The 23,630-nt window shown below is 42.7% G+C and overlaps 4 protein-coding genes across 6 annotated transcripts; 2 read left to right on the forward strand and 2 right to left on the reverse strand.

Annotated features, from left to right (window-relative positions):
* The first annotated feature begins 21 nt into the window (after window positions 1-21).
* LOC128262729 (myosin-VIIa) lies at window positions 22-11,155 on the forward strand. Of its 3 annotated transcripts, none has more exons than XM_052997179.1 (10): window positions 22-269; window positions 1,941-2,204; window positions 2,266-3,387; window positions 3,448-3,963; window positions 4,266-5,288; window positions 7,486-7,695; window positions 7,751-8,049; window positions 8,105-9,640; window positions 9,700-9,823; window positions 9,905-11,155. In XM_052997179.1, the coding sequence occupies exons 1-10, from the start codon at window positions 246-248 to the stop codon at window positions 11,153-11,155; spliced, it is 6,369 nt and encodes a 2,122-aa protein (XP_052853139.1). In that variant the 5' UTR covers window positions 22-245. The 3 variants fall into 3 exon arrangements, with proteins under 3 accessions (XP_052853139.1, XP_052853141.1, XP_052853140.1); XM_052997180.1 differs by lacking the exon at window positions 22-269 and adding an exon at window positions 1,066-1,654; XM_052997181.1 differs by lacking the exons at window positions 9,700-9,823; window positions 9,905-11,155 and having other exon boundaries at window positions 36-269; window positions 8,107-8,169.
* On the reverse strand, window positions 11,114-13,226 carry LOC128262734 (zinc carboxypeptidase). Its single transcript, XM_052997187.1, has 7 exons — window positions 13,090-13,226; window positions 12,861-13,033; window positions 12,580-12,809; window positions 12,383-12,519; window positions 11,891-12,275; window positions 11,440-11,827; window positions 11,114-11,380 (listed from the first exon to the last, which is right to left on the reverse strand). The coding sequence occupies exons 3-7, from the start codon at window positions 12,742-12,744 to the stop codon at window positions 11,187-11,189; spliced, it is 1,269 nt and encodes a 422-aa protein (XP_052853147.1). The 5' UTR covers window positions 12,745-12,809; window positions 12,861-13,033; window positions 13,090-13,226; the 3' UTR covers window positions 11,114-11,186.
* Window positions 13,227-13,370: 144 nt separating this feature from the next.
* Window positions 13,371-14,084, forward strand: LOC128262735 (uncharacterized). Its single transcript, XM_052997188.1, has 3 exons — window positions 13,371-13,547; window positions 13,610-13,737; window positions 13,804-14,084. Exons 1-3 carry the CDS (start codon window positions 13,386-13,388, stop codon window positions 13,847-13,849), a joined length of 336 nt encoding a protein of 111 aa, XP_052853148.1. The 5' UTR covers window positions 13,371-13,385; the 3' UTR covers window positions 13,850-14,084.
* On the reverse strand, window positions 14,054-23,200 carry LOC128262731 (CD109 antigen). The gene is given in 10 exon segments (XM_052997184.1): window positions 14,054-15,205; window positions 15,261-16,159; window positions 16,221-16,399; window positions 19,349-19,508; window positions 20,242-20,509; window positions 20,571-20,832; window positions 20,894-21,560; window positions 21,563-22,173; window positions 22,926-23,009; window positions 23,118-23,200. Coding segments are annotated over 9 exon segments (4,197 nt in total). The 5' UTR covers window positions 22,988-23,009; window positions 23,118-23,200; the 3' UTR covers window positions 14,054-14,116.
* Window positions 23,201-23,630: the final 430 nt, after the last annotated feature.

Here is a 23,630-nt window from a genome sequence, read left to right on the forward strand (position 1 = left end):
ATATTCATTATCAGCCGAGATAACAGCTCGCCAGCCAAAACGTTCGAGGGCCCCATTGAGCAGAGCTCAGACGTTTGCGAGACTCCGAACCGAACAGAACTACAGAGAACTTCGATTAAAAACGGCTGTGGCAACAGAACCGAAATCTTTGGGCAAATATTTGCCAATTAAGTACCGTCGACGGCGCGTGTGTCTGTGAAGTGGGGTGAAGTGAAATAATTGGCCAAGCCGAAAAAAAACCAGCCATGTCCGAATTTGTGCGGCAACTTGTAAGTGGGATACATATACTATACGTATGTATATAAGGTGACTTCCTGGTTGTCGTGGCATTTTCTCCCATCCAGTTGCTCTGGTTATCAGAAAATTGATAGTGATAACCGAACCGAAACGTTTTATCACATTCCTTTGACACTTTGCTCTGCTTTATATCATGGGCTCATTTCAATTTTAAACTTCCCCTCTTATCACCGACACTTGCCTACACGTGTGCTAATTGGAATGTAGTAATACCCGTGATTATGGGCATAAAGTATTTACGAGCAGGTAGCCTAACATTAGATTGTGTCCGTCACGAGCTCAAAAATGTCTCAAGTTTGATTTGCAGGAAAAAGCCAAAAATAATCCTTCATAAATTCCGGATACTTCCTCTAACGGCAAATGCCTTATCAAATACTTAGCCAATAATCGATTGGCACTGGAAAAGAGATACGAAAAAGCTCAATAAATGGCTTTGGCATATTGTAAATCCAAAGCTGTCTATAATGGAATGTATTGTCCTCGTTTAAATTCGTCTTATCAGTCTGTTTTTGTTTGTATTTTCTAGTTCTTCCAAGAGTTAGACTTGCACAGCCATTAGCACACTAATTGTTCAAATATTTAAGATTAGTGAATATCATGAGTCATATTTAGTGGTGGTGATCTCACAGTCTAACATTTCGATTAGTAAAAATTTCTGATTGCCGAACAGTATTTATGGTGAAAGGAAAGTTTTAAAATATAAGTGGACGGCATTTTTAGCCAGGTTTTTATGTCATTTTTTATGAATAGATGATAGGTGACATCAGCTGCACAGACGAAAATTGGTATTTAATCTAATCTAACAAGAGATAAGCAAGGTCGTTGTGGATTGATACCCAAAAATATCATTCTGGAGTCAATTGATTTGATTCGTCTTTAGGTTCGCACTGCATAGTGACCTTTTCCTTTTTTCGGCAATTATAACCTGTTCGGCTGCCGTGTCATGTAGTGTTACTCTGTTACCAGTGCTTCGATTTTTGAATACCGATAAGACCTTTTTTGTATATCGACGATAAGATAACGCCTGGCAACAACTACAATTATTTGCAAAAGCGGCTACCGTTTCGTTACCTATACTTAAGCCTTTTATTTCGAAAAATACGATATATATAACGTAGACAAAGCAAACTATATGCTTACCATAAAATAATATACTTTTTACTTCGATTTTCGTTTGGGTGTGGCAGAGTTATAAAAGCTTAAAGATATCATTGGATATTTAGGGGGTTCCATAGGTAAATTATTTTACAACGATATGGACCCATTGCTGATTTCTTATCGAGTTTCTAAAATCGATTTTTTTATGGGGCTGTTCATGGAATCAAAGGAAATTGAATAAACTTTGTTTCTTTCAAATGTGAGTTATTTCTAGCTTTATAAATAACTTTAAAAATTAAAGTTCGTTGATCTTTATGAACATGACCAGATAAGACCTTATTATTGGTTCAGTTTATGAACTGCACTACTAAATTTATAAACTAACCGTGTAAAATAATGCCTGCACGCCTGTGATAGCAGCTGTTTTCAGTTGTAAATTTGGAGATATGAGCCACTTGTTTGGGTTGGCGTAGGTTAGATTCTAGAGATAATCCCATTGACGCCCCGACTCTAATCTCTGTTATTTTGTGTTTCTATCAATACAGGGCGAGTATGTGTGGGTGAAGCCGCAGAATACTACCAGTGAATTCGCCGTGCCTTTTGGGGCTCGGATAGTGAGAACGGAAAAAACGCAGACCTTGGTTTGCGACGACCTAAACAAACAGTTCTGGGTGCCAGCGGGGGATGTCCTGAAGGCCATGCATATTACATCGCAGGAGGATGTGGAGGACATGATCACATTGGGAGACTTACAGGAGTATACCATTCTAAGGAACCTGCAGAATCGCTATGCCAAGCAGCTAATTTATGTGAGTTTATTCACTTGAAATTGATTAGAGACATTTCGTAATAAAGCATTTCTAATTTTAGACCTACACTGGCTCTATGTTGGTGGCCATCAATCCCTACCAGATTCTGCCCATCTACACGAATCGCGAGATTCAGCTGTACAGGAAAAAGACCCTAACTGAACTGCCTCCTCACATTTTTGCCATTAGTGACAATGCCTTTCAAAGACTGCAGAGACTCAAGGAGAATCAGTGTGTGGTGATCAGTGGAGAATCGGGTGCTGGGAAAACAGAGAGCACCAAGTTGATACTGCAATACCTGGCCGCAATTAGCGGCAAACACTCGTGGATCGAGCAGCAAATTATTGAGGCAAATCCCATTATGGAGGCCTTCGGCAATGCCAAAACTGTGCGCAATGACAACTCTTCGCGGTTCGGAAAGTATATCGAGATCAGATTCACACCGGAGGGTGCCATTCAGGGAGCCAGAATACAGCAGTATCTTTTGGAGAAGTCGCGCATTGTTTTCCAGAGCCGTGAGGAACGCAATTATCACATTTTCTATTGCATGCTGGCTGGACTTTCAGCGCCAGAAAGAGAGCGTCTTAAGTTGCAGGAGCAATCGCCCAGTCAGTATCATTATTTGGCCCAAGGTGGATGCTTCACATTGCCCGGCAAGGGAGATGCCAAGGATTTTGCCGACATACGGGCGGCCATGAAGGTGCTTTCATTTAAGCCCGAGGAAGTGTGGAGCATACTCAGTCTACTGGCGGCTATTTTGCATCTGGGTAACCTGAGATTCACGGCCACGGAGGTGGCCAACTTGGAAGCTGCTGAGATAGACGACACACCGAATCTACAGAGGGTTGCTCAATTACTGGGATTACCCGTGCCCCCTCTAAATGCGGCACTCACCCAAAGGACGATCTTTGTGCATGGTGAGCATGTGACCACCAGTTTGTCCAAGGAGGCGGCTCTCGAAGGGCGAGATGCGTTTGTGAAGTCGCTCTACGATGGCATATTTGTGCGCATTGTGCGAAGAATTAATGAGACCATAAACAAGCAAATCGATCAGCCCATGAATAGCATTGGTGTTCTGGATATCTTCGGCTTCGAGAACTTTGACAATAACAGCTTCGAGCAACTGTGCATCAACTATGCCAATGAGAATCTACAGCAGTTTTTCGTGGGACATATCTTCAAGGTAGGCAAACAAAATAAATGATTTTTTTTTTGACAATTACTCAGTATTTTTAACCCACAGATGGAGCAGGATGAGTACCAAAACGAGCACATCAATTGGCAGCACATTGAGTTCCAGGACAATCAGCAAATTCTGGATCTGATTGGCATGAAACCCATGAACTTGATGTCTCTCATTGATGAGGAGTCCAAGTTTCCCAAGGGCACCGATCAAACTCTCCTCGAAAAGCTACATGTCCAGCATGGCAATCGATCCATTTACGTGAAAGGAAAAACCACACAAACGTCTCTTTTCGGCATTCGTCATTATGCCGGCGTGGTTATGTACAACCCAATGGGCTTCCTCGAAAAGAATCGAGATTCTTTCAGCAGTGATCTGAGGACACTGGTTCAGCGATCTGCTAACAAGTATTTGGTGGATATATTTCCTCATGAGATGCCCATGGATACGGCCAAGAAACAGCCCACTTTGTGTGTGAAGTTTAGGAACTCTTTGGACATGCTGATGCGCACTTTATCGCAAGCTCATCCCTACTTTATACGATGCATTAAGCCAAATGAATACAAGGAGCCAAAGGTGAGTAAAATAATTAAATTAAGAAATAAAACAGAAGTGTTTTTTTTTTTTTAAATCCAAATTAAGTGGATCCAATTAAAAAAAAAAAACAGTCTATGAGAAATAGTATTTAGTATTTGCTCGTGTTGCATTATAGCCTAAACAAATCTTTAGACCACTGAATAAAAATGGTATAGTAAACACACATATATGGCCTAGAAGTCATTCACTCGTACATTTCAATACATTTCATACCCTCTTCAAGTATATATTATTCAACTGTTATTTATATTTATTTACCTTGATTTTCATTCAATCCTCAGAACTTTGACAAGGAGCTGTGTGTGCGACAGTTGCGCTACTCGGGAATGATGGAGACCGCTCGCATTCGAAGGGCGGGCTACCCGATCCGCCACGCCTACCGGGCCTTCGTGGAGAGATACCGCCTCCTGGTGCCACCTGTAGGCCCTCTGGAAAAATGCGACTGCCGAACGGTGGCGCGGCAGATCTGTGAAGTTGCTCTACCCGCCGATTCCGATCGTCAGTATGGAAAAACCAAGCTTTTCCTGAGGGACGACGATGATGGCAGTCTAGAACTGCAGCGATCACAGCTGATGCTCAAGAGCATTGTGACCATACAGCGAGGTATCAGAAGGGTTCTATTCCGACGCTATCTGAAGAGGTACCGCGAGGCTATTATCACTGTTCAGCGATATTGGCGGGGTCGCCTGCAGCGTCGTAAGTACCAGATAATGCGGCAGGGATTCCATCGCCTTGGAGCCTGTATAGCTGCTCAGCAGTTGACCACCAAGTTCACGATGGTCAGATGTCGAACCATCAAACTCCAGGCTTTGAGTCGGGGCTATCTGGTGCGCAAAGACTTCCAGGAAAAGTTAGTGGAGAAACGAAAGCAGCAGCAGATGAAGAAGGAGGAGCTACTGAAGTTGGCCAAGCTAAAGGAAGCCGAAGAGCTGCTGAGACTACAGCAACTGAAGGAGCAAAAGCTGAAGGAGCAAAAGGATCTGGAGGACAAGCGATTGAAGGAGGAGCAGAGGCTCAAGGCCGAGGCTGCTGCCCGTAATGCCCTGGCCATGGCTGCAGTTCAGCAGCCCAGGAGGGAAAAGTCCTTCAAGCAACAGGCGCCGCTGCCTCCAACCCAACAGGCCCGAATGTCCCTGCCACCACCACCCACCACGATAGTTGCAGTTGCCCCACTGGCCACGCGACCCGCCAGTGCCACCAGCAGGATAAATGCCATACCCGAGAGTCCTGGGGGAACCATCGATGTGGAGTCCTCCAAACAGATGGTGGACGATGTGTTCCGCTTCCTCAACGACGAACCCGATGTGAGTGGTCCTCTGGGGCCGAATGTCAAAGAGAAGTCTCTGATGTTCGAGCAGGCACTGCGCCTGCGCAAAGATGTGCCCACCAAGCTCCTGTCCCGCCCGGTCAACTATTATGAGGCGGCGCCTCGGAAGATTGTCAACCAGACCCGCCTCTAGTAGCGAATCAGGCTGGGACTTGGGAACAGCCCCGAACAAACTAGACACATGTAGCTTTGGCTGATATTTTGGGATAGCTGGTGCTGGAGAATAAACACACTAGATAATGGTTAGTTCTGATCAGTGGGATTTGTTCCTTTGGGATTAGAAAAATAGCCGAAAAAAGTCTTTAAAAGAGTCTTAGACGTTCTGTAACTAAAATATGTTCTAAAAAATTGTAAATAAATATTTTTTTCATTTTATACTAACTAAATCAACAAAAGCAAACTAATTTGGTTAACATTATTCATATATTTTTTGTTTATACTGAAGGGAATTATTTATTTAATAGTTAAATCAAAATTCTTTTAAATTCGGTTAATTTTATTTCCAAACAAATGGAACTACCCTACTGATCAGTATATCTTCAAGCGTTTTTTTCCAGTCCATCGACTCAATTTGGCTTTGGCTCCAAGTTGGAACAATCCTATTTGATTTTGGGACATCCATTTGGCTCTTTTTAATGTACAAATCTTATATATAAGTACAGTATATGTCAGCTTGTATAGACCAACATATTATCTTGGCTTGTGATTGCTTTTTGTTAAATATTCCTTACTTTTACTTGTATCATATTTATTAAACTCTGTAAATAAAACCCTTTAAGGCATATATAGATATAAATGCGCAAATTGTTCGTGTGTTTAATCGTCTGCGTTGGTTGTGGTTGTATGGTTTTGGGGTCGTGTGGAATTCCCCGATCCAGCTTTTGTGCTTTGTGTCCAAGTCCAGTGAGCGTCCCACATCACATTTGCACTTTGGGATTGCATTCACCATTATACTTCAAAAAGCCCAAATCAGATTGAGTCATCAGCTCTGAAGTCTAGAAATTTAAACCATGGACATGAGTAGTCCAAATGGCTTACAAGGGCGTTTCAGTGTTATCTTGTAGAAAATTAATTTATTTCATTCAATAGATACGAAATACATTCGATTAGTTTTTTTTCACAATAACCGTCTTCGTTATTAAAGTATATTTATTAAAAAGCCTGAATGCTTTCAAGGTTTTTAAATAAATCAAGCGGTAATTAAATTTTATAAAAAATAAAACAATTTACACCTATTGTTCACTAATTCTTATGAAAATGTGTTCTTCTACACGTTGCATTTTATTTATGATACCTTACTTTTTACTTGAGAGTACTATATATTTATTACGATTTTTTTAAGTAGAATACTTTAAAGATTTTACGGTCTTCGTCCTTTCAAGAGCACCACTTGGTTTCTTTATTTTTATATTGAGCAGTTTTGTAGGACCATTAAACTAGATTATCAGGAAGCTTATTTATGAGCCAATTTCCTTACCTTTCTTCGTCAAATGTTTCTAAAAACTCTTGGGTTAAAGGTCAAATAGCTAATGATTACATTCTTAATAGTTTTTAAATTTTCTATAATACTTAACTTAGTAAAATATTCATAGTCCTGGTTTTTGACTAAAACGAGTCGTGCATAAACACTTGAATAAAACAAACCACTGCGCACCACCAAAAAAATTAAATTTTATTAATCAAAATTTGAAGAATTCCCCACTTTCAATGGTCAAACCATTTCTTAGAACGCAGATCCACGCCGTATCGTCTTTAGTCAGCAACTAAATTGCTGCAAAACAAATTCCGGAGGTGAGACCCCCGTTTTTTTTTGTCCGAAGCGTGGCCAATACCAAACGTTATCAGGTGGCGGCAGAAGTTTAAAACAAATACCAAATGATAAATGAAATAAAACGGGATCGTAAATAATCGCCGGCGCCTTATCGCGAAGGCATATCTTCGGGTGCAGCATAGCCGTACCAGTATATATTTATGAAAGCTTACGAGTAAAGCACCTCTTGATAAGTGGCACTCAGATTACAGTTGTCAAAATAATTAATGCGACTGAATTATAAACTGAGTGTGTGGGTACACAGTATAAGAGAATGAAACTAGGAAAGTGAAAATAATTTGTATGAGTGTTTCAACCTATGTTTACCCTGTAATTAAACCCTTGACCTTAATTATTTTTTCAGGCTGCATTGAGGAAACTCAATTATATTTCTTCTGGCGATACTATACGCCTACCGAAGCCAGTGACCAATAATATCGATACCACCGACTTTAGTTATTTGAAATATGCCTCAACCTACTTTTGTGGAGGCGCCACAGCGCAACACGAACGAAAACCTCTTAAGCAATCTTTATTGAAACATGAGCTTGCCGTAGATGAAATGGCTTCTAAGGTGAGTTTTGTATTGTATAAGTTAAATAAACACAATAACTTGTATTAATTTCTAGGCCATTTGGTTGACCATTCTCCGCTTCATGGGTGACTTGCCGGAGATTGTTCGCTCGCCTACTTTTACAGCATACGATAATGAAAACTTGATGAATGAATTGTCCAGATTCTTAAACACTTCTGGTTCTTATAAGCCACGTTTGTTTATGCGTCAAGCCCAAAGGCGACCACAACAACTTGTTGGAAGAGGTCATAAGGAAGCCGCGGAATTCTATCAACACTGGCTTAACGTTCCCAGTAGTCATTTAGATAAATTGCATTTCATCATAGGGCATGGAATACTCAAGGACAATTTAAGGTATGTTTCTGTAAAACTTAAAACTTGAATCATACTTATCAATATTGCATTGCAGAGATGAAATCCTGGCCCAGATCTGCAAACAGCTATATCTTAACCCCAGTCGCAGCTCCTATTCCCGGGGATGGTTGCTCCTTTCGCTTTGCTTGAGCTGCTTTGCACCGAGCACCGACTTTGAGCCCCATTTGCGAAGTTTCATGAAGCAGGGAACCGCCCAATTGCAGGCTACACCCTGCCTCCAGCGATTGGAGAGAACTCTGGTCAATGGATCCCGCTGTCAGCCACCGTCGCTTTTCGAACTTCAGGCGATCCGGGAACGTCAGCCCCTCAAGTTGGACATTCAGCTGATGGACGGACAGCAGAGGAGGTTGCAGGTGGATGCGGCAAGTACATCTCGAGAGGCTGTACAACAACTTTGCCAGGGCTTGGGTCTAACCGATACATTTGGCTTTGGCCTGGTAATGTCACTAAACGGAAAGCTAATGCCACTGGGAGCTGGTCAGGAGCATGTTCTAGATGCCATTTCGGAGTGTGAACAACGTCGGCTGGATGCGCCTTGGAAACTGTACCTCCGCAAGGAGCTATTTCCAACTTGGTATGATCCATCGATGGATCCTAAGGCCACTCAGCTGATATACAAGCAAATCCTGAACGGATTAAAGTGCGGAGAGTATCGTTGTCGCTCCGAGAAGGACATTGCTATGGTGTGCGCCCTGGCCTGTTTTATAGAGCATGGACCGGGTGAGATCGTTCGATTGAAACCCTCTGAGATAACTGCGTTTGTTCCCAGTGATCTCCTAGCTCCAGGCGAACGAGCCATCGAAAACTGGAGTCGCCTTATAGCCGCTACCTACGAAAAGAGCTCCTATGTTAGGGAAGAACAGAATGATCTACAATTAGAGGCTCAGCAGAGAGCCAAGGAGGATATCTGTCTTTTTGCACATCTATCTTGGCCCATGAGACACTCCCGTCTGTTCGAAGTGGTACGCAAAGAGGGACCAAAACTCCAGAGCGATGAACTGATTCTGGGCATCAATTCCAAAGGCCTTTTCCTTATCGACGAAACCGAACAGGTGCTGGCCTCCTGTAGTTTCGGCGAGTTACTGAAAGTTCATTTAGAAGCAAATGACGAATTGCATGTTATGACCTTCGAACATTGCAATTTTGTGCTACAGTGCAGCACAGCTCAAGATGCCAACGAGATGATAAACTATATGCTGGACAATCTCCGCCAGCGTTCAAGCTATGGAGTTGCACTTGACCAGGTCGTGGAGGGAGATCAAGAGGATTTCCTAGTCCTATCCATCGGTGACCTCATCGAATTCGAGGCGGGTGTAACAGGTGCCCAACTATTATCTGGCAATGCCCAAGACACTTACAGGGGCTGTGTTAATGGCCATTGGGGTCACTTTGCTGCTGGGAATGTTCGCATTTTGGCCACCCTCACCAAACCCAGTGATAAGCTACTAGATATATTTAGGGAGGGCAGATTCAAGGAACCCCCGAAACCAACTCCTCGGGTAAATCATTCTCGTCGTCGTCAACATAACATCTCTCAGCTGGCTGACACACAATTTAGGGAGCCATTAGAGTAAGTGGAAGTTCTTAAGGAGGTTTTAATATTTGTGTAATACTCTATTTCTTTTTTAGCTCGGATAAGGCTTCCCTCTCGCAGTTTTCTCCTGAACCACTGAAAGCACCTCTTCTTAAAACTGTAGTCAAGGTACCGCCTCTTTTCCAACAAGCTCTGGTTATTCATCATCACATTCTTAAGGTAAGAAACTGCATTATATTATATTATACAATTTATATATATATATATAAATATATCTTTCATTAAAATATCCCCACTTAGTACATGGGCGAGATAGCAAGGAGCAATTTACCGGTAAACACGGACCTCATCTTCCAGCCAGCACTACAGCATCCTCTTTTATGTGACGAACTCTATTGCCAGCTGATGAAGCAGCTGACCGACAATCCATCCAGCGAAAGCGAGAAGCGGGGCTGGGACCTGCTCTACTTGGCCACGGGTTTGGTGGCTCCCAGTGTCCTGATTATGAGGGAACTTATCATCCTGTTGCGCATGCGTGCCGATGCTCTAGCAGATGCCTGCCTCAAACGATTGAAGCGATCTTTGGCCCAGGGACAGCGAAAACAAGCACCACATTTGATTGAGGTTGAGGGCATTCAGCAGCGCTGCTTGCACATCTACCACAAGATATATTTCCCCGATGACACAGTTGAAGCTTTCGAAATTGAGTCACACACCCGGGGAGCCGAACTTATTGCAGATATAGCCCAGAGATTGGAGCTCAAGTCGGCCGTGGGTTATAGTATTTTTCTGAAGACCGGCGATAGGGTGTATGCCATGCCGGAGGAAGACTTCGTGTTTGATTTCATAACTCAACTTATCTACTGGCTAAAACAGCAGAAGACCCTGCGTTCCATATCCGATGGCCACTACCAGCTGCACTTTATGAGGAAGTTGTGGTTGAACAACCTTCCAGGAGATGACCCAAATGGAGATGTGATCTTCAGCTATCCCCAAGAGCTTCACAAGTACTTGAAGGGCTATTATCCCATCGATTGCGAGCAGGCCTCGCATCTGGCAGGTTTTGTGTACAGTGCGGATCGTGATGTTAGCTTGCAGCGACTACCGGAAGTGCTGCCACGTTTAATACCAGAAGATCTAATACCTCTTCAAACCGTGGCTGAATGGAGGCAACAAATCCTGCCAAAACTCCACCGCGATCACTTGGCGGAGGATCATGCTAAGTTTTTGTTCCTCCAAGAACTCTGCCATTTCTCTTGCTTCGGTTCCACGTTCTTCGTGGTGAAACAACAGAACGAAGATGCCCTTCCCGAAACACTTTTAGTAGCAATCAACAGCTCTGGATTTCATCTGTTGGATCCACAAACCAAAGAGATCCTTCGCAGCTACGAGTACTCCCAGTTGGGTATCTGGAGTTCGGGTAAGAACCACTTCCACATCCGATTCGGTAACATGATCGGAGCCTCGAAACTGCTGTGCAGCACGACCCAAGGATACAAAATGGACGACTTGCTGGCCTCTTACGTGAGGTATTTTAATGAAAACGAGTAAACGGCTTACTCGACTCAAATAAATTGTGCCCTTACAAGTAACCCAGCTCCTTGGTCTTTTCAATCAAAGCCAGCATTCCAACCATCAGCTCCTCGCAGTTGGGAATGATCTGCACGGGTGGCAGGATAAAGCCATAACGGCCCTTGTCACGGTATTCGATTGTGTAACCAATCTTCTTATCCAGTTCGTTGAACACCCAGTCCACAGAGGTTCCAGTGGCCACATCTGCACAAAGGAATACAATTTTAGTGATCAAACTCTTTCGATTAAGTAGCAATACTCACAAAGCACATCAGCAGTAGACCCATATTGGTAGACAGTGCCGTATGGCAATCCTTCAATCGCATCGGCAAAGGCCTTGCCAATAGTCAGGATATCGTCATAGTTCTCGGGGAACTCCTCTTTCGTGTGTCCGTAGGGAGAGAGCAGATACTGTCCATAGGAGTGGAAGGATATGTACACACTGAACTGGTCCTTGATCTTGGTCAAATACTCGACCAAGGCCTTGGCTTCCGGCTCCGATCCAGGCGTGTCTCCGGCAAAGGTCTCGCTGCAGGGATTATTCGATGCTCCATTGTTCTCCAGCCAATGAGAGTCGAAGTTTCGATTGGCATCGGCTCCGATGCAGGCATTGGTGGCATGTGGTTGACGCGTCTTGCGCCACATACGATCCTTAAATTTAAGAAATTATATGTATTAAAAGAAAGTATATAATCAGCCATAGTTTGTAGCCACCTTTTTGTGTGAGTGCTCAAAACCATCTACATTGAAAACGGGCACAATGTGCCAGTCGTAGCTCTCGGCCAAGTTCCGCACCTCGGCTTCCTTTGAGGTCAAGAGCTGATTGATGAACCACGTGGCACTGGCCGAGGTGATCCACTCTCGAGCATGGATGTTGGACTCGATGAAAATGCCCGGATTGCCAGTCTTGTACGAAATCTTAATGCCCCGAATAGTGCGACCTTCGTATGACTTGCCCACAATGAACTCCTCGGTCACCGCGGGATATGTAGCTAGTACCTCATCCAACCAGGCCTCAATCTCCTCCAGCTCGTAGTACTTCGTCCAGCCAAAGGTGCCACTATCTGCAGTGGCCGTGACTTGCTCCTCGTCGATACGTCTAAAAGGGGATCCGATCGTTATCAATATGGCCCCAAATGAGCACGCACTAATGGTTAGCTAATCGAGCGATCTTATCGTCTCAAGTGGCTTTAACCTCTTACTTACTCTTGGACGTTTTCGATCATTAGCTCACTGCTAATGTTATTGAACATGAGAAGATTCTGGAAGCGGCTAAGCTCCTCAGGACTAACCATGATGTCCAACTGCTTGGTATGCTCGTCAAACTCCTTCCAAATATTGTACTAAGCACCAAAACGTAAATGTATCTTAAATTCTTCGACTTCAGATACTGGAAAACTTACCTTCTTCGTCAGCTCAGCAAGTTTTTCGATCACAGACAACTGGAACTGGTTCTGTATGGTTAGCTTATACACCCTGAAATTGTCATAGCGCTCCTTGGGAGCATCCTTAAGGATCCCAGCACTTGTTAGAGCCACCAGCGTGGCAAGCAACCAAAGCAGACGCATTTTGAACAACTACTGAGTTCGTGTTACTTAGCTTAACTCTAATGAAACTTAACCCCAGTGATTATCTGCAGATAATCTTTATTATTTTATTGCACATTGAATTTCCCAGCACTTACTGTGTACTCTTGAGCTTAAGATAGCCCACCTCTTTACACTTATCTAAAAGGGCCACAATGCCTATCAGTGCCTCCTCTGCGTTCGGAATAATGTGAACCGGGGGAAGGATAAATCCATATCGACCAGTGTCCCTATAGGTATGCCCATTCAATGGTGGCTCCAGAAGCGGGATCTTCAAAATTATTTAATTATATATTTTTAGATTTTAGCGGTAGTTGATCAACTTACATAGAATATCCGCAGATGTGCCGTATCTGTAGACCGTACCGTAAGGCAGATTTAGCAACGGCCATCAAGTGTGATTCTACTTCTGTTAAATGAGGTCATGTTCCGGGAATAACAAAAAGTTCCATGAATATAAACTATGAATGCTACAATTAATTGTTTGTTAAATATCACAATTGTAACGTTTTCTGTGGTCTCATTCTTATTTTAATGTTTTCAATTATAAAAGCCCAGATGGCTCTGTCTACTCAAAACTGGGGTATACAATTCCTTTTTATTGTTCATTTAGTTCAGTCGAAATGCGTCCATTGATTGCATTGTTGCTGTTGATAGCAGCTCGGGGTTTCACCTTATCAGTTGCAACACCTCGTTCCTATGAAAACTATTCCGTGTTTAGGGTTAGTGTTAGAACTAGTTCGCAACAACATATTATCAATCAACTCCTGGAGCAATACGACAATGTAAGTTTTACTATCTTTAAATGTTTTTAGGCAGTAGCCAAACAGTAATATAATTGTTCTAGTATAACTTATGGCACCGATCGGTAAACGAAGTCGATATTATGGTGAGTCCTAATGCCCGGGACCCATTTCTAGCCATAATGCGAAAGGAAAATATTGATGTCAAATTAATGATTCAAAATGTTCAAACGTAAGTAATTATGATTGAATTTTGCATGCAAAACAAAAAGTTGTAAATATCGTACTCTCTTTTTAGACTTATAGACGAGGAGAGAAAAGGGATGATCACAATCAGTGGATGAAACAACATTGATATGGACGGACACAAGAAAAAGGCTTTTTTATCCTTTTTGGTGTTGCTGATCAAAATATAAAAATCACAGATAACTTTCAGATATCAAGCCAGATTTTTGAATAATTAATGTTACTTAATCATATTAATTGGAAATTGTTTTTACAGACTGTTTTCAATTCTATATCGAGTTTGAAGCACAAAACAATCTAACTATTGGTTCAATAAATTTTATTAGTTTTATATTCTGTCATCTTGACTTTGTAGAATATGAGACTTAGGCCTTCCTGCACCCCTCCCCGCAATCGGTGCCCTCGCAGATGTCGCAGAGGGAGGACTGCACCTGGTAGTACTCGGTGGCCTTGCGATCCGTGTCGTAGTAGTCGTAGAGGGACACGGAGGCGGGCTTCTGCTTGGCCACCGCATGGGCCTTGGAGGCCTCCACCGGCAGACAGCGTACATCGCCGGGGGTCAAGCTGTCGAAGTAGACGATGACCGTGGAGTCCGAGTTCTTGGTCTCCACGCGCTTCACCCGATCCACGGCCTCGATTTTGGCCAAGCTATCGGGGTCGCCCACGAATCCGGAGGGCAGGGCGATCTCCATCACAGCCATGTTGGAGTCCTTGTCCTTGTCGGCGTCTTCCAAGGGCACGTACTCAGCGCAGATGTCCACCACCAGCAGCTGGTTGGGCGAGTCCTTCACCGTGGGAGTGACCTTGAAGCTGGGCTTCTTCTCCTTCTCAGCCAGGTTGTAGCGGTAGGAGAGCTGGACCATCGCGGATCCAGTGCCCTTGGCTGTGAAGTCCACCTTGCGAGTGTCCTTAGGCAGGACGTGGGTCTGCAGAACCAGCGAGTTCTCGGGGTTCAACTTGATCGTGTCCTTGGGTCCTCCCGCAGGTGCAAACTCAATGTCCATGGTGCCTGATCCGGAGCCCGTCTTGTAGGCGAATTTCGTGAGGGCCTGCAGACCAACAACCGTGTCCTGGGTGGAGGAGAATCCGCCGTTGCTGTTGCGCTGCGAGATCAGCCACTTAATGATGGGCAGGGCCTTCTCGGCCGGATCCTTTTCGAGGAGAGCGAGCAGCAGATATGAGGTGATCTCCACGTCGTTGCTGCGGGGCTTCCAGTGGAAGATTCGACCCTCATCACCAGTGGACTCCGGAGCCTTGGACCACCACTTGCGATCGTTTTCGTTACGGGCCATGCCCTCCATCTTGGCGAGGACCTTCTCCGCCTGCGGATGTTTGGCCAGTTGCAGGGCCACGGCGGCAATGGCCAGCGAGTACTGGTCGTCCGTCTTGTCCACCTCCTCGGCCACATAGCGAACAGCCTTCTCAATCGCACTCTGGTACTTGGGGATGAGTTCCTGAAGGAAAGCAAAAAGTTATCTTGGGACCTTTAGAAAGTGACATCTGACTTACATGATTCTCGAAGAAGGCCAGTAGGACGAACGAAGTCAGCCCCAGGGCATTATGGTTGGCATTGTCGAAGAGTTTTCCGACCTCGGGGAACTCACCATTCTCCTTCTGCTTCGATACCAGGAAGTCAAGACCAGCGTTCACGACCTTGGGATCAACATCCGTATATGCTCCAGCCTGATGGAAGGAGCGCATCACGTAGGCTGTCAGCCAGGTGCTGCCCGCAGGATCAGACTTTCCAAAGGCACTGTAGGAACCATCGTCGTGTTTGTAGGTCAGTTCCCTCTGATAGCCGATCTCCAGGAACTTCTTGGCCTTGGACTCGACGGCCGGCAGTTTTCGACCAGTGACCTTCAGGTACTTAAGCACCAGGATGTTAGGCACAAAGTTAACCATGTTTTGCTCTCCGCAACCGTAGGGCATGCGCACAAGATTGTCGAGATTCTGGAGCGTGGGTCCGAGGAGATCGCCCACCACGGAGAACTCTATGAACTCGGACTGGGGCACGACTTCACTGGGAATCTCGGCCTCCAGCGACTGTGACATCTCCGGCTGATCCTTCAGGTTGATGAAGACCGCCCGGTTTTCAAACTGGGTTACTCCCTCCGGCTCCACCTTCAGTTTCTGGTGTATGGTGTCTCCGGCCAAAGGAGAGTTGGCCGTGATTTTCAGAGTTGTGAATCCTACGTTCTTCGGACGGATCATGAATGAAACACTCTTGCCACTGTTGGCCGGAATCGTGACTCTTTTGACTCGCCGCACTTCATCGATAGCCTTGTCCAACACCTCATTGGTGGCCTCGGTAAACTCGTACTCCTGGTCAGTGTTGTCCATTACCACGTCTGCATCAAGAGTCTTATCCAGATAGTTAAAGATCACCACAGGGATAGCAATTACTTCGCCTGAAGTGGTTAGAGTGGCTTTAGAGAATATATTTTGCAGTACACATACAAAATCACGCACCTCTCTTCACGGAGTATGGCAAATTGGTGGACACAAAGAATGGCTTGAACACTCGAATCTTGCTGGGGTTTTTGGTCAAAGCAATTCCAGAGGTGGGGTTCAGGGAGAAGCCCGTGACCACCCACGAGGTAATTGTGTCCGGGATCTTCTTGGTCAGGGTAAAACCCTCTTCATCAACACTGCATAAATACATAAAGTTATTTAACTGTTTGATCGCTACCATTTAGAATACACATAAACACATTCGACGAACATAAGCAACCAGTTAGGTAAGTGTGAGTGGGTTAGTTAACCATCAAACATGCATGGGAAAAGTTAAAAAGCATTAGGGAAACTAGTTACTCTTTTGGGAAATCTTTTAGCTCGTATATCCAAGTCTCTAAAAAAGTTGATCGCACGCCAATTTTGTTTTCAATTTTTTCCGCATCTGAAGCTGGTTGGGTCGTTAGGTCAATAGGTTGCTCTGTAGTTTTTCGAAGTTTGGTAGAACCCCGCCTTTCCGCACTGACCTTCATGATGGGCACAGTACCCAAGCCTTTTCTTCCCACGCCTTAAATTATTCGGAGTAGCACATGGTTGTATTGAGTTTATGTTTTTGACAGTTATAACATCTTACAGTTAACAAGAAGGGCACGTAAACGAATTAAAAAAATTCAATATTCTTTTCTAAGATCTGAGTTCATGAAAACATGCAGTTTTAGACCAAAAATGACGCTATAGAATGGCATTCAGTGTAAAAATATACTCGGGGCTATTCGCGAACATCCAAGATTCGGGAAACTCTTTACGTATTGGCACAGATGGTAATGTTCGTTCGCTTGTGGGACTAAAGCTGTAGGCAACGGATTGTTGATTAGAAGACATTGAATTGTAAGCTACCCATTGTCGCCTCTTTAATGCGAAAGGATAACCAGACATTAGTCGGTAAAATAACAAAGTAAATTAACCTCTTCAATTTAATTTAATTAAAATAAATTTACCTATCCAAATTTCAAGAACTTAAGGGGTTAAACTTCAAACAACATCTTGTAATGTAAGCTTAATAGTGGGGGCGTGCTTTACATATAACAGGCATTACAGGGTATTACAAATTAAGATTTACTCGGCTATAATTGAGAATATCCACGACTCAGAAAACTCCTTGCTTATCATGACTTTTTGAGGTCTAGATATGGTTCTAGCCACACCCCTTAATCGTCCTCGCCTGCCTGTGGTTGGTGCAAACTCTTGATAAATGTAGCGGGGGGAACCAAAAATTGAATTGTTTTTTACTTAAATATTCTATTTTAAAAAACTATTAGAATTATTAAAAGTTCAAAAACTGCTTTAAACTCAGATTCATGGGTCATGATGGCATGCACAGTGACGTCACAGAACACGGATTAACATTAGAACCAGCGTTTACTTTTCAAAAATCCACGTTTCAGGGAACTCTTTACGTATCGCTGGTGGTGGATTTGGATTTGAAGAAATTCTTCTTGAATACATGATCTCTGAGCTTGGAAAACTAATTCCGCTCCTGCTTTCAAATGCAGCAACACCTGGCTGGCCCGCACCAACGCTCATGTACATTACTGGAGAGCCCATACGATATGTCCATAATCCTGGTATATAAGGGTGGTATCGCTGGAATTCTTTATATAAAGTGGGCTTGTTAAGTTCTATTAAAATCTGATTAAGCATTTTACCTAATAGCCTACTTCATGTTATTAATAAAAAATGTCTTTTGGTTATCTTTTAAAAAAGTTTTCAATGTTGCGGGGGAAAACAAAAATTGTATTATATTTCAGTCATATATTTTATAAAACTATTAGAATTAAAAAAAGTTTGTAAGCGTCTTTAAACTCTGATTCATGGATAATGATGGCATGCATAGTGACGTCGCAGAACACGGAGTAACCGTAGAACCAGCGTTTACTTTTCAAGAATCCACGTTTCTGGGAATCCTTTACGTATCGCTGGTGGTCGATTTGGATTTGAAGAAATTCTTCTTGAATACATGATCTCTGAGTTCGGAAAACTAATTCCGCTCCTATATTTAAATGCAGCAACCCATGGCTGGCCCCCACCAATGTGCCATGTCCATGAACCTGGAGAATTAATGAGGTAGCTCTGAAAATCTTAATATTAACTAATTTAGCTAAGTACTATTAAAATGTAATTAATCATTTTACCTAAAATGCTTCTTTTGACTATTAATCAAAAAGTCTTTTCGTTATATATTACAAAAAATCTTTGATTATTCAAATTCCTACATTTTACAACTGGAGAAATCTTTGAGTAGAAAATAATATGTGTTAGTCAAAAACATAAACTGAACCTGATATATATACTTTTTAATTTTCATACTTTTCAACGTTGTAAAATATTCAGTTTTCCGGAAACTCTTTTCGAATCTGAGGTTGAGAAATGGGAGTGGTTGTTATGGTTTCACTTGCCGGTACGCGGTTAAATAGTAGAGGACGTGGTCCTGGGAAGCCAAGTGGGGGTCTAAAGAATATGCGTCTATCTATTAGGGACACAACATAGGGCTTTAATCTGGGAACGGGTTTTAGTAGATAGATAAAGATGTATATGTTACAGCGTTAATGTTTAGACGACAAAATACCCCAGCACATAAGACACATTGGTAAAGCCTAGAAAAAATTGTGGGAATGTTCATACTTTTCAGCATTGTAAAAGATCCAGTTCTCGGGAAATTCTTTTCGAATCTGTGGAGCTTGAGTCGGAGATGGAGCTAACGACTGAGATCCACCTATTCCTCCGAAAGCTCCTGCTGGCGCCGCAAGCGAAAAAGCGATTGACATCGGGAAAGCTCCATTTAGTATAAATGGATGGAATGAAAATGAATCTGATTGGGGATATACATGAAATTTATTAAGCGGTTAGGTGGGCCAAAAACTTTAGTGGTTCCCTTAACTCAATTATTGACAAAAGTGGTACACTCATGATGTAATACTGGAGCAAAATCTGATCCCTTATAGCAAGAATTTGTGTAATTTTGGTGGAAAACAAAAGACTTAACCACTTTTACCCTCAGCCAGAGTACTGTTCTATGGATTTAGTCTGGTTAGGTTGTAGGAAACATTAATTATAAGCCATCATGCTCCAGAAACTCTAAAACCCACCTCCCGTTGCCAGATGTTTGCCATATCCAGACTTCTGCAAAGTTTGTTCGAACTACTTCGATTTTCATAGGTGAACTTGTAGAAATTGCGTCCACTTCATCGTAGGCAACTTCAGCTCGGATATCAACAATTACATCGTATTCCTTTTCATACATTCTACCTAAAATTCACATTATAATTTTCTAATTTGTTTTAATGACATGAATGTTAAAAGTGATATTATCAGCAAAAAATGTATGCATAGACACAGTTGAGACCCATAAAGCTTTTCAAAATGTTCGTACTTTTCCTTATTATAATAAATCCAGTTCTCTGGGAACTCTTTTCGAATCGCCGTCACTATATTTAGGCTTTGAAAGTACGGGACATCAAAAATACGAGATGCTAATATGTCATCCAATTCATAATGGTCTGCAGTGAAAAAAAAACCCGCGTATTAGTAAAGTGATTGCATTGACAGCCTCAGCCATAGAATATATTTGCTTTTTTTTGCTCAAGAATTTACGATTAAAAAGAAGAGATAGAAGTGCGTTAGGGTGCAGAAAAGGTGGCGTCATTTTCTAGGCACCAACCTCCGGCCAAACGATTGCCATATCCAGACTTCGGCAAAGTTTTTACGTATCTTTACCGGTTCAACGGGGATCTCGGTATCAGGGGGAAAGTTAGCAACAACAGGCATTGGAGGCAAGCCACCAAACGAATCGAGCTCAAAATTTGCAGGAATATCATAGCTTCCCGGGTCATCTTCAACATAGTCAGGAAAATCTGATAAAAGTTCATTTTTTCTTATTCTTTGTATCTAAAATACCTTTTTCTAAAATCATAGTTTAGCAGAGTGAATAAAAACCCTGAAAAAATATATAAAAAGTCTAAATATTAAACCTAAGTCTTACCAGTGCTGTAGGGATAGTTGGCATTGGTTAGAGTTACCAAGCCGGAAGTTTCTCCAGGATAACGTCCATAGCCAAGCTGATAGGGTGTTGTTGTCTGATACTTGTTGAGGCTATTGAAGATCTCATCCCGGCTGAAATCATTTCCAGACTTGAGCAGCAGTACACTCTGGTCCACTCCCAGAAGACCCACAAAGGAGTCGGCATCGGTTTTTACCCGTAACTTAACCTCTTCACTGGGTTCCGCATCCACTGGAGCCGAGATATCAATCTGTTGTGAAGAGAGATGGAAATTGAATTTCAGTTCAAGGGATTATTAGAGCTATACATACCGAATTACTGAACTCTTTCTCAAAGTCGATGGTTTTCTCTTCGAAATGCAAGTCATTGTTCAGGACATAATGAATATAGATAGTTGCCTTGGGCACCATGCTAAACGTGGGTGTAAACTTAACCGTGTAAGTGTTAAGACCCTTTGGCACATCCACGTATTCACTCAGCAGAATATTACCTCTGGCCACAATCGTGTACACAAAGTAAGGAATGTCATCAATCGATTTTACATCGAAAGAAACTCGCTCTCCCAATTTGGGCCTAAGGGAACCAAAAAATCAGCTAATCGTTTCTGCTTTTCGTGGTACTGTTTACTACTTACTTTTTTGTATTCACCTCAATCTTAAGGGGCTCGCTATTGTCAATGGATGGCTCGAACCTGGAAATTGTTCCAAGTGTGCTCTCTGACCCGTCAAAGGTGGCAACAATTCGATAGAATCTGGATTCCACTTCGGGAAGCGTTACATTAAAGATTGCAATGCCATTCGTGTTCACAGGTGCTTCAAACTCAATTCGTGGTGCAGAAGAACGCGCTGCAAAATAGCGATGAGCATTTTCAAACGATAGCTTGACCTTCTTTGCGGAACTTGCTACTGGAGACCCGTCAACGTTCTTCACAACCACCTGATAGGCGAACGATTTATTGCTATGGAAATGGTCTGGCTTTTCCAAATTTTCTATCACATAGCGCTGCTGATGAACCCGAACTGTAGCGGAGGCATTCTGTTTGTTGCCAGTCAGTTCCTCGGTGACTATGGCGAACAGTTTCATGGGTGGTGCGTAGGACCTGTGTCGGAATTCTTGTAGATCAAACTCCACATGACCCTTACCATCGACATCGACAGTCTTCTCCTGGGTTCTTGCCCCGGAGTCACCAAAGTAGCTATAATTGGGTTCCATTGACACGGTGGCCTTGCCTTTGACTGGTTTGCCGTACGTGTACTTGGCTCGAATCGTGGCCTTGATCACATTATCTGCTAGGACCACATCTTGGCTGTGTCCACGATGACCTCGAACTTGGGAAGCACATATTTGTCCACCTCGAAGGTCTTGGTCTCCCTATTATCGCCATCCACGCTCACTGAGATCTTCCAGGTGCCCAGGACAGGTTGCTCGGACAACTGAAGTTCCCCAGTGTAAACGCCTTTGGTCAACTTGACATCTGTAAACTGCTTGATCCGATTCTGGGCTCCGTCGGTAATAACGACCGATATGGGCTTGTCGATCTTGGCGGGTCGAGTGTTCTCATCCAGGAAGATAATACGGAACTGAACGAGATCGGCGGGCTTGTAGGTGGCCTTATCAGTTTGAACAAAGGTCGAGGCCTTCTCATCGGCGTAGTTCAGTTTGGTAGAATTCTGGAAAACCACACCGGAAATTCCTTGAGCAGTGAGATTATAGTCCCCGGTGGCCAATTTTGGCACCTCGAACTCCACACTCTCGGTGGACATGGGCGGCAGTTCGATTTGCTTGGTCTCATTGTAGGAGGGTCCATTCAGACTGACTTTTATCTGACTGGGACCATCTGCCTTGTGGACCGAAACGACGACATTGTACTTGGAGTTGGATCGGATGGTGCCAGGCCCCACCACCGTATACAGGCTGCAATAGAATTATATTAATGGTGATTGTGCGACTAGGAATTACCGGATTTTAAATACCTAATTGCAATTTCATGTTTATTTGGATAATTAATTATCTTTTGCTGTTTGATTGATTCTCTTTAATGTTCTGATAATGGAAAGAAACCAAAAGCCGACTGGTAAATACCTTTTAATAGCACCCCAATAAAAAGATTTATTTTTATTTAATTTTGTTTTCAGGGGAACTTATAGTGATAAAATATGTTAAAAAGTAATATGTTAATATGTACTTAATTGGTTTTGTTTTCCCCTGTTTATTCCTACAACAAAAAGTTCCCCTTTTATGGGAGACAGTAAACATTAATTTATTGATGGCAGCTCGCCGAAAATATAAATGTACATTACGTGTTAAATAAGCTTTTACCCAGTATTTTATTTAACTTCCGCAGTGCTTTCCCTATATTTAATGCATTTAAACAGAATAACTTTTTTTTCAGAATTATGCAAAAGAAAACTAAGTATTGTTATTTGATTTGTAAGCCAACAAGGTTTTCCAACCGGTTTTAAGGGAATCAGCAGCCAAATCAGACGTAGTCTTCAATATTTTCATACGTGGCTACACTCCCATAGCTATTTTTTTTCGATGCTATATATGCATACGATTTTTTTTTTGTTTTAATACCTTTCCGATGACCTCGCTTCCTTTGCAAAACTGATAAGTGATCAATTGTTTCTACATACACATACACAAACACTTATTGCACAACTTACCCAGTGGCATTGATTAGCAGGGCGAATTGTAAAACAAATCCGCACAAAAATATCCTCAACATTGTAAAACAGATGATCGGTTAACTGAAAAGCAATGTTTTTATTTAAGTTTTCCGCACAAACGTTTACTTGTATTTCACACTATTGTCTTTATCACTCTGGTTACCAGCAGGCACTCAGTAAAAAACTAACCTCGGGAACGACCGATCGCCAGCAAGTGGCGATTCACAATGAGCTTGTCTTGATTCGAGACCGGCTTTAAGTAGAATCGATGAGAGAGATGTCTCTCTCGCACTCTCTTTATTATTTCGGGGAATTTGCCAACCGTAAAATAAAATACAATTAGTAAACGTCACAGATGATAAATCTGTTTACGCATTCTGTCTCTCTTTGTTGAAGAGCGTAAAATAAAATGCTGGTTAGTTTCAGAGAAGATGGCTTGTTTTGAATTGGAGAAATCAGAGCTTATTCTCTCCGCTCTGCGCTCTAGAACATGAATCTATTTCAGTTTTCAATGATTCGTACTGATAACAGACGGGCACTGGGAAATACCCGTGTTTACAACTTGTTTGTATGTTAAAATAAAATAATTTTCTGAGAACTGGACTTGTCGGAACATCTTATCTGTGAATAGACTTGAATTTCTTTTGTAAGTGATTTTATTCAAGCGTAACATCTGTCCCAACCGAGTTCGTTAACCAGTTA

Source organism: Drosophila gunungcola, unplaced genomic scaffold (assembly GCF_025200985.1).
Source record: "Drosophila gunungcola strain Sukarami unplaced genomic scaffold, Dgunungcola_SK_2 000001F, whole genome shotgun sequence".
In the NCBI taxonomy this organism is placed as follows: domain Eukaryota; kingdom Metazoa; phylum Arthropoda; class Insecta; order Diptera; family Drosophilidae; genus Drosophila; species Drosophila gunungcola.

Excerpts from the sequence above, each read along its gene's own strand:
- LOC128262734 (XM_052997187.1), bottom strand. The coding sequence starts at position 12,744 with ATGCGTCTGCTTTGGTTGCTTGCCACGCTGGTGGCTCTAACAAGTGCT. Across the intron at positions 12,520-12,579 it reads TTGCTGAGCTGACGAAGAAG|TACAATATTTGGAAGGAGTT; the intron begins GTAAGTTTTCCA and ends TTTGGTGCTTAG. Across the intron at positions 11,828-11,890 it reads TTGAGCACTCACACAAAAAG|GATCGTATGTGGCGCAAGAC; the intron begins GTGGCTACAAAC and ends CTTAAATTTAAG.
- LOC128262729 (XM_052997179.1), top strand. The coding sequence starts at position 246 with ATGTCCGAATTTGTGCGGCAACTT. Across the intron at positions 3,388-3,447 it reads TCGTGGGACATATCTTCAAG|ATGGAGCAGGATGAGTACCA; the intron begins GTAGGCAAACAA and ends TTTAACCCACAG. Across the intron at positions 9,824-9,904 it reads TTCATCATCACATTCTTAAG|TACATGGGCGAGATAGCAAG; the intron begins GTAAGAAACTGC and ends ATCCCCACTTAG.
- LOC128262735 (XM_052997188.1), top strand. The coding sequence starts at position 13,386 with ATGCGTCCATTGATTGCATTGTTGCTGTTGATAGCAGCTCGGGGTTTC. Across the intron at positions 13,548-13,609 it reads TCCTGGAGCAATACGACAAT|TATAACTTATGGCACCGATC; the intron begins GTAAGTTTTACT and ends TAATTGTTCTAG. Across the intron at positions 13,738-13,803 it reads ATGATTCAAAATGTTCAAAC|ACTTATAGACGAGGAGAGAA; the intron begins GTAAGTAATTAT and ends CTCTCTTTTTAG.